At 37.0% G+C, this 10,815-nt stretch overlaps 1 protein-coding gene across 2 annotated transcripts; it reads left to right on the top strand.

Annotated features, from left to right (window-relative positions):
• Positions 1 to 811: 811 nt before the first annotated feature.
• On the top strand, positions 812 to 9,034 carry ptpn2a (protein tyrosine phosphatase non-receptor type 2a). Of its 2 annotated transcripts, XM_056242792.1 has the most exons (9): positions 812 to 1,086; positions 2,076 to 2,166; positions 2,593 to 2,693; positions 3,580 to 3,678; positions 5,495 to 5,632; positions 5,728 to 5,937; positions 6,049 to 6,222; positions 6,964 to 7,148; positions 7,963 to 9,034. In XM_056242792.1, exons 1-9 carry the CDS (start codon positions 1,030 to 1,032, stop codon positions 8,153 to 8,155), a joined length of 1,248 nt encoding a protein of 415 aa, XP_056098767.1. In that variant the 5' UTR covers positions 812 to 1,029; the 3' UTR covers positions 8,156 to 9,034. The 2 variants fall into 2 exon arrangements, with proteins under 2 accessions (XP_056098767.1, XP_056098776.1); XM_056242801.1 differs by lacking the exons at positions 812 to 1,086; positions 2,076 to 2,166 and having other exon boundaries at positions 2,593 to 2,713.
• The last annotated feature ends 1,781 nt before the right edge of the window (positions 9,035 to 10,815 follow it).

The following is a 10,815-nucleotide window of genomic DNA, read 5'->3' on the forward strand; positions in this document are numbered from 1 at the left end:
GTAAATCCAGAAAAACGTTTTGATAAACTGTTACATTTCTCAATATTTAATGTTAATAAGCCTAAATGTCCCTTAAGGGACCAAAAGACAACAAAATAGATGACCACTATAAATTAAAATGACGCTATATGGCCTCTTTTCATCGATTTTTCCTGGAAGTATCATTTGTGAACGAATCTTTAAATTTAATAAATTGTCGGTCACTTCCACTGACTCGCTGAATTCAGAATAGGATATACACCATAGTTTTTGCCTTATAGAGATAAATATGGCATAAATAGTAAGATTATTCCGAATTCAGCTGCTCTAAAGTTATAGGTTTTGAGTTGAACGAGGCTCGGAGTGAAATTTCAATTTAATTGAAATTTTAATTGAAAACACGAAGTATATTACTGAAACTATTTATTTAGTCTGTTAATATTGTCCCTTTTCTGTAGCTTGATAAACCACACTCAAGTGATGGGTGGTGGAAAAAAATGAGCTGCTAAGGCATTTGAGGAGAAACGTGATTTGCACACAAAATAAATTTCGTGACATTTGCTTGAGTAGACATGCTGTAGCCTATTCGGAACCACAATCTACCAACGACTTTATACTTTTATTATATCTTTCTATGGCAGAGTAGTATCCTACGCGGTTCCGAATTCAGCACGACCCCATCGCGACGTGTCACCTGTCGGTCCTGAAGAAGAGCGAGTGAATGAATCTTATAAGTGAGGTGATTCAAAAGATTCGAGTTATTGGAATGAATCTCCACTACCTGGAAGTAATCAAGGTAGCCATGTCGACTCTTGCGGACAGAGGGCGCCGTTTCTCGCTTTCCTCCCGACTGGCACACGGAAGTAGCCGATGGGGGTGCTGAAAGTGCTAGTAATTTTATCCTCTTTGATGAGGGTTAACATCGTACTGCACCGTTCCTCTTGCCGTTTTCGGGATCATGACAATTTCTAACAATGGAATAGTGACCCCTCGTTTGATCTCAGACGACATTTGATTGAACCATTTTCCGTTTGAATTACCCTGAAAAAAATGGATCAGGAGTTTGAGAACATCGATTCAACTGGACAGTGGCAAAACCTTTATAATGTAAGTCATACTGTTTTATTTTTTAAGTTAAATATGAGTCGCTCCTTAGATGAACGCTTGGGACACCTGCACTATTTCGCCCTGGTAGATTTGCAATGTTTATCTAATAGTCCTAGACAAGTATTCGTATTCGGCCCGTGAGAACGAATGGGTAATTCAGCTTTGCGTTACTGCGCATGCGCGTAATACCGAGAAATACGGTCCACATTGACTTACTGCCTGCTGCTAAATCTGAAATAATCTTCTTCTGTGAATCATTTCAGCTCGGTAAACCTGTACACGAGTGTTTATGGTTTTACAAGAATATTGAGTTAAATTGGTTTATATATTTTGCATTCTTGTCAGTAAGCAAAATGAGTATGCAGCGTATTATTGTATTAAACCACACAGCGAATTACCATGTCAAAACAACTTGACTGGCAGCAATGTGAAGTGCATGAGTGCTCGTGTCACAGTGCGGTACATTAGAGCAGCTCACTAGGTGCTTCCTGCGAACACGTGGGATGTGTCTCAACACCTAGCGAGCTGTTTACCTAGAAAGCATTTTCAGACCACTGACCCGTGCTGTATTTTTTAGGTACCACAGGAGTTCCCAGTCCTAGCACCCTAAATGCCATGTCATTTTTGCCGCCTTCAAGACCCCCCCGCGTGCGTGTATGATGCCTAAATATGCTGTCAGGTTAGGGAGCTCGCGAGGTTTTGAGACGCAACCATGCACTGATATGGTTTCTGAGAACTGACGAGCACTTCCCAAGAACTGAAGAACCGAAGCTGTCAGTTCTCTATAAAACTCAACCAGATAGGCATGCCCAACCCGCCTTATTTGATGGATATATTATTATCTTTTTATGTTCTTTATTTCAATTTTAAAAACACTCCCCCCTCTTTTTGCCATTTGTTAGAATAGAATATTTATTAAGTGATTTTTTTTAAGGGATGGAACTTAGGGTTCTCACAATGATGTTTGTTATTTTGTAATCTCTTTCTAGGAAATCCGTAACCAGTCTCAGGAGTGCGCCTGCAAAGTGGCAAAGTTCCCAGAAAATCGCAATAGGAATAGATATAGAGACGTCAGTCCCTGTAAGTTTCTTCCATGTAAACCATTTTAACAATGTTTCACTCATTTTGTAACCTTGCCTTGATAGTTCAGGGGGGAGGGGGAGGGGAACTTACTCAGCATCATGTTGTTCCAAATCTCTATGACTTTTCTGTATGTGAACTACAAAAGGGGATGTAAATCAGAATAATTCACTTTCATTTAAGTATGAAAGAAAAATGCAGTGAAAATAAATTGTGACCTTGTGTGGTTCCATTGAGAAAAGACTTGCCATATAGACTTGAATTACATTAGAGCGAGTAAATGACGAGTAAATCAGAATTATCATTTTTGGGATAATCTCCTTAAAATAAATGTTTTTTTCTGTAAGCTTACGTTGAATTTCTCACAAATGTATGCTAACATGTTTGTTTTGACTCTGGCTTAATAACCTGCATTTTTGTGTTAAGATGATCACAGTCGGGTGAGATTAGAAAATTCAGAGAATGACTACATAAATGCAAGCTTAATTACCGTGGAGGAGGCCCAGAGAAGGTACATATTGACACAGGTATGACAGTAATGGAAAAAGTAAGTCCAATGTTTGCATTTTGCTAACTTGCATTGATGTGTTATGTGACCTAAATACACATGCGGTTGTTTTAAACGAACAAGTTTAATTTACTCATTCCCCCTGTTTTTATAGAATTTCTAAAGTTTAGCATCATGAAACCTACCTTAACTCTTTCCCCGCCATTGACACAATTTTTAGGCTTTCCGGGTGTTTTCACTGTTTTACGGTAGGGGCACTATTACGCATCTTCTGAAAGAGTACTGAATCTCCTGATCAAAACACATGCGAAGAAGATGCAGAAACAAGCGATAGCATATGTAAAATAACATCAACATTAAACGGCATATAAATTCAAAACTGCCTAACTTTACCGAATGAAATGTCGACCCAGAACAAGCTATAGGACTGTGCAAGCATTAGGGGGCGTTGGACTTGACTACGTTTTGATCATCGTTCTGAATCCGGTCTGGATGTAGTCTTTGACAAAAACTTGTTTTTCTTAGGTTTTTGCTCAAAATGTTGCTTTTTATGAAACGTACCCATATGCCATAAGTGTTGATAAAAAACGAATGCTTTTTTTTTTTTTTAAAGCAGAGGCTCTGTTCTTTCTTTTGATATATTAAATTATCAGATATTCAGACAACTAAATATTCTGGGGGCCATTAAACTTTTGTGAAAAACTGAAAATGATAAAAAATGCTGGCGGTGGCTGGCAACTTTTTTCAAAAAAACGCTGGCCGGGAAAGAGTTAACAGCTTTTCCAGCCTTTTGTAGAACAAAGAAGGATGTCTCATAGATTGTTTCAATTTCTTTTGCATTGGCCAGCTTGTTGAAATAGTTAGCATATTCAGTAATGTAATTAGATACTTTTCTCTTTCTGCAGGGTCCCCTGAGGAACACTTGTGGTCACTTTTGGCTAATGATTTGGGAACAACGTTGCAAAGCAATTATTATGCTTAACAGAGTTATAGAAAAAGGCTCGGTGAGTGAACACATATGATGTTTGTTATTTGCCTTGCTTTGTTATAGACGTAATATGTAAACGGTAACAGTATATCACGATAATGGACATGCGCAATATTGTTATTGTGGGCACTTCAAAATACCACAAATAATTTGTTATTATTATAGTAAATCATTTAAATTAAGGATGCATTTTAAGAAAACTCATTCACCTGTTAAAGCTGTCTGTATGCTGCGTCACAGAGGCACGCGCACACTCTGATGTAAACAAGCCCAACGCGTATGAGAAGCATATCAGAACGAGTGAAAGAGACACGCTGAATAAAAATGCACATTCACTCTATTGCTGCGTCCCAATTCAGAGGCTGCATCCTTCGAAGGCCGCAGTCGCAGGCCTATAGCGTCTAGGCTGTCCCAATTCCAAATCTCTTTCAAATGCATCCTTTGTTTCTCAGGCAGTGAAGGATACAACAGATGGATCCTTCAAGGCCTAGCCTACCCCAGAATTCATTGCGTTGTTCAGGACTATTCCCTGGATATTGTTTGAAAATGTTCTGATTCTTTATCATTGTTCAGTAATACAGTAGTTCCATTTGTTTTGGACTTCTGAACAGTAGAGTAAATCATTATTTTAAAGGGGTCATATAATGCCATTTTTGTACAAGCTAATATGATTCTTTAGGGTCTAAATTAAAAGTTTGTAATATACTTTATTTAAAAATTCTCATTAGTATTGTAAGAAAACACTTATTTTACCTGGTCAAAAACAGCTCTGTTTTCAGCACGCCGTTTCAGTGCATATGACTTTAAATGATAATGAGCTTTGCTCACCCCGCCTCTCTGTTCTGCGCATACACCGTTTGTAACACAATAACACAATAACCACGCGTTGTTCATTATAAACGTGGGATTATGAATTATATTGAGAACGTTGTACATAGAAAACATGCTGTAATGTACCCTGAGTGTAAACCGACGCATTCATCGTGAAGCGTGCAGCTGGCGATTTGCAAAGATTATATAAATATTAATATAAAGATTAATAAAACGTTACACTCACTTTAGTTCTTCTGAAGGTTCAGCAGGAAGACGAATAGGTTCCGATCCTTTATTCAGGTGCAGCTTCTCAGCAAAACCAGCTTTACACTGATCCTCGTTTATAAAGCAGTCTGCTGAGAAATGATTCGGCAAACATGAAAGCATTGACGTTACTCGTGGGGAATATTCCCTTTGAAAACAAACTCAGCCACTGCGTCTTCAGCGGTTCGGATTTAGGAACATTAAAATGACTGCTGTGTTCGTTATTGCACCCAAGAACAGAACACCACAATCGCTTAGACGCCATTCTGCTCATAGACAGCGCTCCAGCATATCAACAATGACCGCGCCGGTCCGCGCTGACTATGATTGACAGGACGAGCGAGGGCGGGTCTGTGTTGAATCGCTGCTGTCAATCAACAATCGCGGGAGGGGCGTCCGTTTTATTGACGTCACAAAAACGAACGGCTCAATTTGAGGCAGGGGAAAACATATAAGGAGATTAAAACAAAACCACTGGATGGATTTTTATCATTATATGATGGTTGTGTACAGACACTGCCTACACACATTTCAGTACAATCAACTTGTAAAAGTGCATGTACCATTATATGACCCCTTTAAATAATTGTTGTGAAATCTGGTAGTATGTTGATAAATAGTAATGCATTCAACACATAAGCAGATGTGGATTTGGATGTGGAAGTAAAAAAAAAATCTAATAGTGGTAAATATTTTTGAAATTATTGAAAAATCCGGCTTGTGTTCTTTTGCTTTTTTTTGTTGACGCTGAACAGGAGAAGTGTGCGCAGTACTGGCCGTCTAAGGAGGAGCGAGACATGGATTTCAGTGACACTGGGTTTATGGTGAATCTGGAGTCCGAGGAGGTCAAACCCAATTACACAATAAGAATATTAGAACTTCGAAATAGCAAGGTGTGAACGCAATGTCAAATTATCACGTCGTTGAATGCTTCTCTAAACAAGACATGGAAAATAAATGTTGTTTCAATTTTGTCCCATATGTTTAGACAGGAGAAACCAGAGATATCTACCATTTTCATTACTCATCGTGGCCTGATTTTGGTGTACCAGAGTCCCCAGCATCATTCCTCAATTTCCTTTTCAAGGTTCGAGAGTCTGGCTCATTGGGGCCAGAGAACGGGCCCGCAGTGGTCCACTGCAGTGCAGGAATAGGGCGGTCTGGGACCTTCTCATTGGTTGACACCTGCCTCGTCTTGGTAAGACTGCAGTTACACAATAGTTAACAATTCTAAAGGAGCTGTTATCAGGTATAATATATGACGTGTATACTGTGGAACTGACTTTTCGATGTCCTTTCCTCTTTGTAGATGGACAAGAGGAAAGACCCTTTGTCTGTGGACATACAAAAGGTTTTGTTAGATATGAGAGAGTATCGAATGGGTCTTATCCAAACCCCAGATCAGCTTCGGTTTTCATACATGGCAGTCATAGAGGGAGCAAAGAGCATCCTAAAAGAGACTACTCAACAAGTATCAAGCACGGTGCGATTGCATTATTACATTTGATATTTGATTTAGAGTTGTATATTATAATCAGTGTTTCAATACACAGCATTAAAGGGATAGTTTACCCGAAAATGACAATTCTGTTATCATGTACTCGCCCCTCAAGTTTGTTCTAAACCCTATTGACTTCCATAGTATTTTTCATTTTCTCCATACTATGCAAGTCAATGGGGCCCATCAACTGTTTGGTTACTCATATTATATTATGCTATTCCTAAAAATACACCACCCATTAAAATTTTGGGGGCAGTAATTTTTTAGGATATTAATACCTTCATTCTTTTGAAATTTATATTCATCGAAGAATACTGAAAAAAATGTTTCACAGTGTCCACAATAATATGAATTAGTTATTACTGTTTTCAACATTGATAATAAAAATGAATGTTTCTTTAGCAGCAAATCCGCATATTAGAATGATTTCTGAAGGATCATGTGACACTGAGTGATGATGCTGAAAATTCAGTTATATTAATTGTAACAATATTTTGCAATATCAGTATTTTTGATCAAACAAATACAGCCTTGGTGAGCTGTAGCTTGAAGAGACTTCTTTCAAAAACGTGAAAAATCCCAAAAAAATTTTGCGTTATTAGTTCATTTGAAATATTCTTGTGGTGTGACCTACTATATATATATATATATATATATATATATATATATATTTCATGTAGTGTGTTTGTATGTCTAACTCTGAACCTTTTTCACTGAAAGCAGAAGCGTCATGAAGAATGGCAGGAGCCAGAAGATTATTTAGTTTCGTCGTCTCAAAGCCTCATCTGTAGTTCAGAGAAACACAACGGACAGTCTGACTCTTGTGCGGAGCCACAAGATCCAGGAAGAGAACGAGACAGGATACAGTCACCAAAGGAAGAGCAGCTTACGGAGTTAAAAACATTTGGGTAAGAGAAAGAAATAAAAATGTAACATTTTATCTAGTAAACTGATAGCTGAGTTGTACTAGTCTAGTTATATCAACTGTGATTGTAATAAACAGTGTTAGACTGAATTACAGAGTTGATCAAGAGCTGTATATAAAACATACATTACCGCTCAAAAGTTTGGGGTCCGTAAAAAAGTTTTTTTTTAATGCTTTTATTCAGCAAGGATGCATTAAATTGATCAAATGTGACGGTAAAGACTTTTTCATTGTTTCCAAATATTTCTGTTTCCAGTAAATGCTGTTCTTTTGAACTTTCTATTAACCGAGCGATCCTGAATTTTTTTTTATTATCACAGTTTCCACAAAAATATTAAGCGGTACAACTGTTTTCAACATTGATAATAATAATAAATGTTTCTTGAGCACCAAATCAGCATAATAGAATGATATTCAGCTTAGCCATTACAGAAATAAATTACGTTTTCAAATATTTAAATAAAAAAAAGTTATTTTAAATTGTAGTAATTACTGTTGTTACAGTATTTTTGATGAACTAAAAATGCAGCCTTGTTGAGCTTCTTCTTAAAAAGATTACCTACTCCCAAACTTTTGAACAGTATTGCAAAAGTGGTTAAAAATTCTACTTATGACAATTTACACGGATAGTAAACAACCAGAATTTTGATAAAATATATATTTAAAACAAAGACATGCATTAAATGATATAGTTCAGCTGGAATCAGTAAAATTGCTCATCTTTCTTTTACTGTGTTTCTGTAATGTGAAGGGAAATATGAAGTAATTAACCATGTGTGTGTTGCTGTTTCTTCCAGCCTACGCAAGCGGAACCGTGAGGAGCGAATAGCCAGCACTGCACAGAAGGTGCAGCAAATGAAGCTGAAACTGAGCGATTCGGAGAAAAAGAAAGAGAACTGGCAGTTCTGGAGACCAATCCTCCTAAATGTCGGAGCTGGTGCTGCATTAGCACTAGGACTGTGCATGTGCTGGGCCTTTCTGTCCCAGTAATGCAATTTTATCCCCCAGATTCCTCCTCTTGTCTTTTATTTTGCCCAGGGACCCAAATTATGGTACTCATATTAGTAGGTGCTTAGATGTTTTTAGATAAAGGACAACATGTAGAATGATCGTGTTTACAAGCATTCAATCCCGGACATTCTACACGAGTTACTGAATGTTTGTGTTGTGGTTATTACAGTGTAAAGAATGATGTAGTTACATTGTAACTGCTATTGTAATTCCATCATGGTAAGTTCTCGAGGCCTAGCAAATTTCACTGTACAGTATTTTGTCTGTTTATCTGCAGAGCAATGTTAGTATTGAAGCTGGTTTCCGCCACGAAATAAAAAAGATAATTGTGACTCACAATTCTGACTTTTTTTTCTCACAATTGCGAGTTTATTTCTCAAAATTGCGGCTTTAAATCTGCAAGAAAAGTCACAATTGTGAGTTTATATCTCGAAATTATTTAGATTTCTCAAAATGGCAACTTTAAATCTCACAATTCTGATAAAAAAAAGTTATAATTGTGAGATTTAAACATGCAATTGCGGAGAAAAAAAGTAAAAATTGTGTGATTTTAAAAAGTCGCAATTACCTTTTTCATTTTTTATTCCCTGGCGGAAACGAGCTATAATAAAATAGACCCCCACCGGTCCCACTGAGTCAGTTTATTAAATGCTTCTGTCTTCAAGTTTGCGCATGGATATTCATAGGGTGACTCGTTTGTTTCAGTAGGTCAAAGCCCAGTGAGTTTCCGTACATGCACATCTCAGGATCTTCTAGTAATAAACTGACTGTAGATTCAGCCAAATGTAATAAGTGGTCTGGTTTCCACTTTCAAAATGTACATAGTAAACTCTTTACTAAAGAAGAAATATTGCTGTTTATTTGTCTCAGGCATCTTCTGTGTTCAAGCTCATTTGCATCTATAAAATGGTATTGATGCACTTGGGGTAAAACTGACGTATGAGTGCGAATAAATGTAGATTTGTGTTAGATTTCACTTGATGCATGTTTACAGATGTCGACATCAGTGCAGTGTTAAGGCTACTATGGTTAATATTTAGACGACGGATGCTAAACTAAGCCTGTAGCGATTTATTTTCGTCTCCAAGGATCAAAGTTTGTTTCCAGCTCCCATTACCTCACACTGTTCATTGTGGGTTTAATGCCAATTACTTAGCAGAATCAATGCGAGTCAAATTAGATGTCTCTTCCTGCCATGGTTCCAGGAATTGATCCAATATTTCCAGAAGTGGCTAATGGTGGAGTGGTAATTTCATTCCATCTAGCCAAGTGACCAACCGGGAAAGACCGATCCTTTTTCCTCCCAGTTGACTTGTCACAAATACGGGAAAATGTCTTATTGGAGCCAAGCTTTGCTTAAGGGATGATGACCTCTTAAAAGCTCTTAAAATTGTTCCAAATATTGCGTTTTTGAGCTTTTATCGATTTTTATAAGTTTATATTTGGTTCTCAGGTTTCAAAGTACATCAGCGTTACATTTGTATGAGGGTTGCGTGAGTTATTCTTGGCATGCGAATGTAAAATTTTGTTAAAATAATTAAAAGATGTACGTAAAAAAAAAACATTTTTAGAGAATTGTGGTTGTTAATAAAATAAAATATTTGACAGTTTTTAATGTAAAACTTTTAAAAATATTTTTTTCTTTCATTTCTATGTTAAAGGTGCTCTAAGCGATGTCACGCGTTTTTTAGGGCAAAACATTTTTTGTCACATACAGCAAACATCTCCTCACTAACCGCTGGCTGCCTGTCCCCTGAACACACTGTAAAGAAACGCGATCTCTGTAGACAGCCCAGGCTCCACAAACAGCAACAAAAGCAAACTGCAGCGACCCGCTCCCTGAAACATAATAAACTATTCCAGCCAATGACCGACAAGAAGGGTTTGGGGGTGTGGTTTGGGGGGTTAGTGTGCGGATGAGGAGGAGGGAGGGTCTAGCTAGCCTCCGTTTTGTTTGACAATAGTTCGAACGTCAACAAGAAGTGACGTCACCCAGGATCGCTTAGAGAACCTTTAAAGTCAGTCCAGATTGAAGAGAATGTACATTTGCAAGCCATGGATACTTCTGGATTTTTTTTAATATATGATTTTAGAACAGCAGTTTTAGATTTAAGTGTAAAATGTCTATGGTTTACATTTGAGACTTTAACGTTTTGTCTTATAACATAAATTACACATTCATGACTCAAAACGTGAATTTTAAAGCTTTGTCTTTTAAGGAACTAATAAAATGCTATGTGAGGACTTTCAATAAGGACAGTTTCGAATGACTAAAAATGCAGTCGATAACCATTTTAGTTGTTTTAGTGAATAAACATTGATATCATACAGTATACACATGTTTGTTCAATGCAAATATTGAACATTATACAGTTATGCAAAGAAAAACAGAAAAATAAAAGCAACTAGAAAATAATACACATAAAAATCACAACTGTACAATTGGGTATACAATATCAAATAGATCTTGTGTGTAGAGCTTTGGGAGATAGCTTTATTCAAAGAGTAGCCTATTGTTTCCAACCTCAGTCAACAAAATCATAAAATTGGTTTATTAGCAAACTTACATTCATGAATGAATGTGAGATTCTGTTAAAAATTTAAGTAAATTAATTAAAAGCACTTTTCATCCTCTCCAT

This window comes from Rhinichthys klamathensis, unplaced genomic scaffold (genome assembly GCF_029890125.1).
Source record: "Rhinichthys klamathensis goyatoka isolate OS25496 unplaced genomic scaffold, OSU_Roscu_1.1 h1tg000023l_1, whole genome shotgun sequence".
In the NCBI taxonomy this organism is placed as follows: Eukaryota; Metazoa; Chordata; class Actinopteri; order Cypriniformes; family Leuciscidae; genus Rhinichthys; species Rhinichthys klamathensis.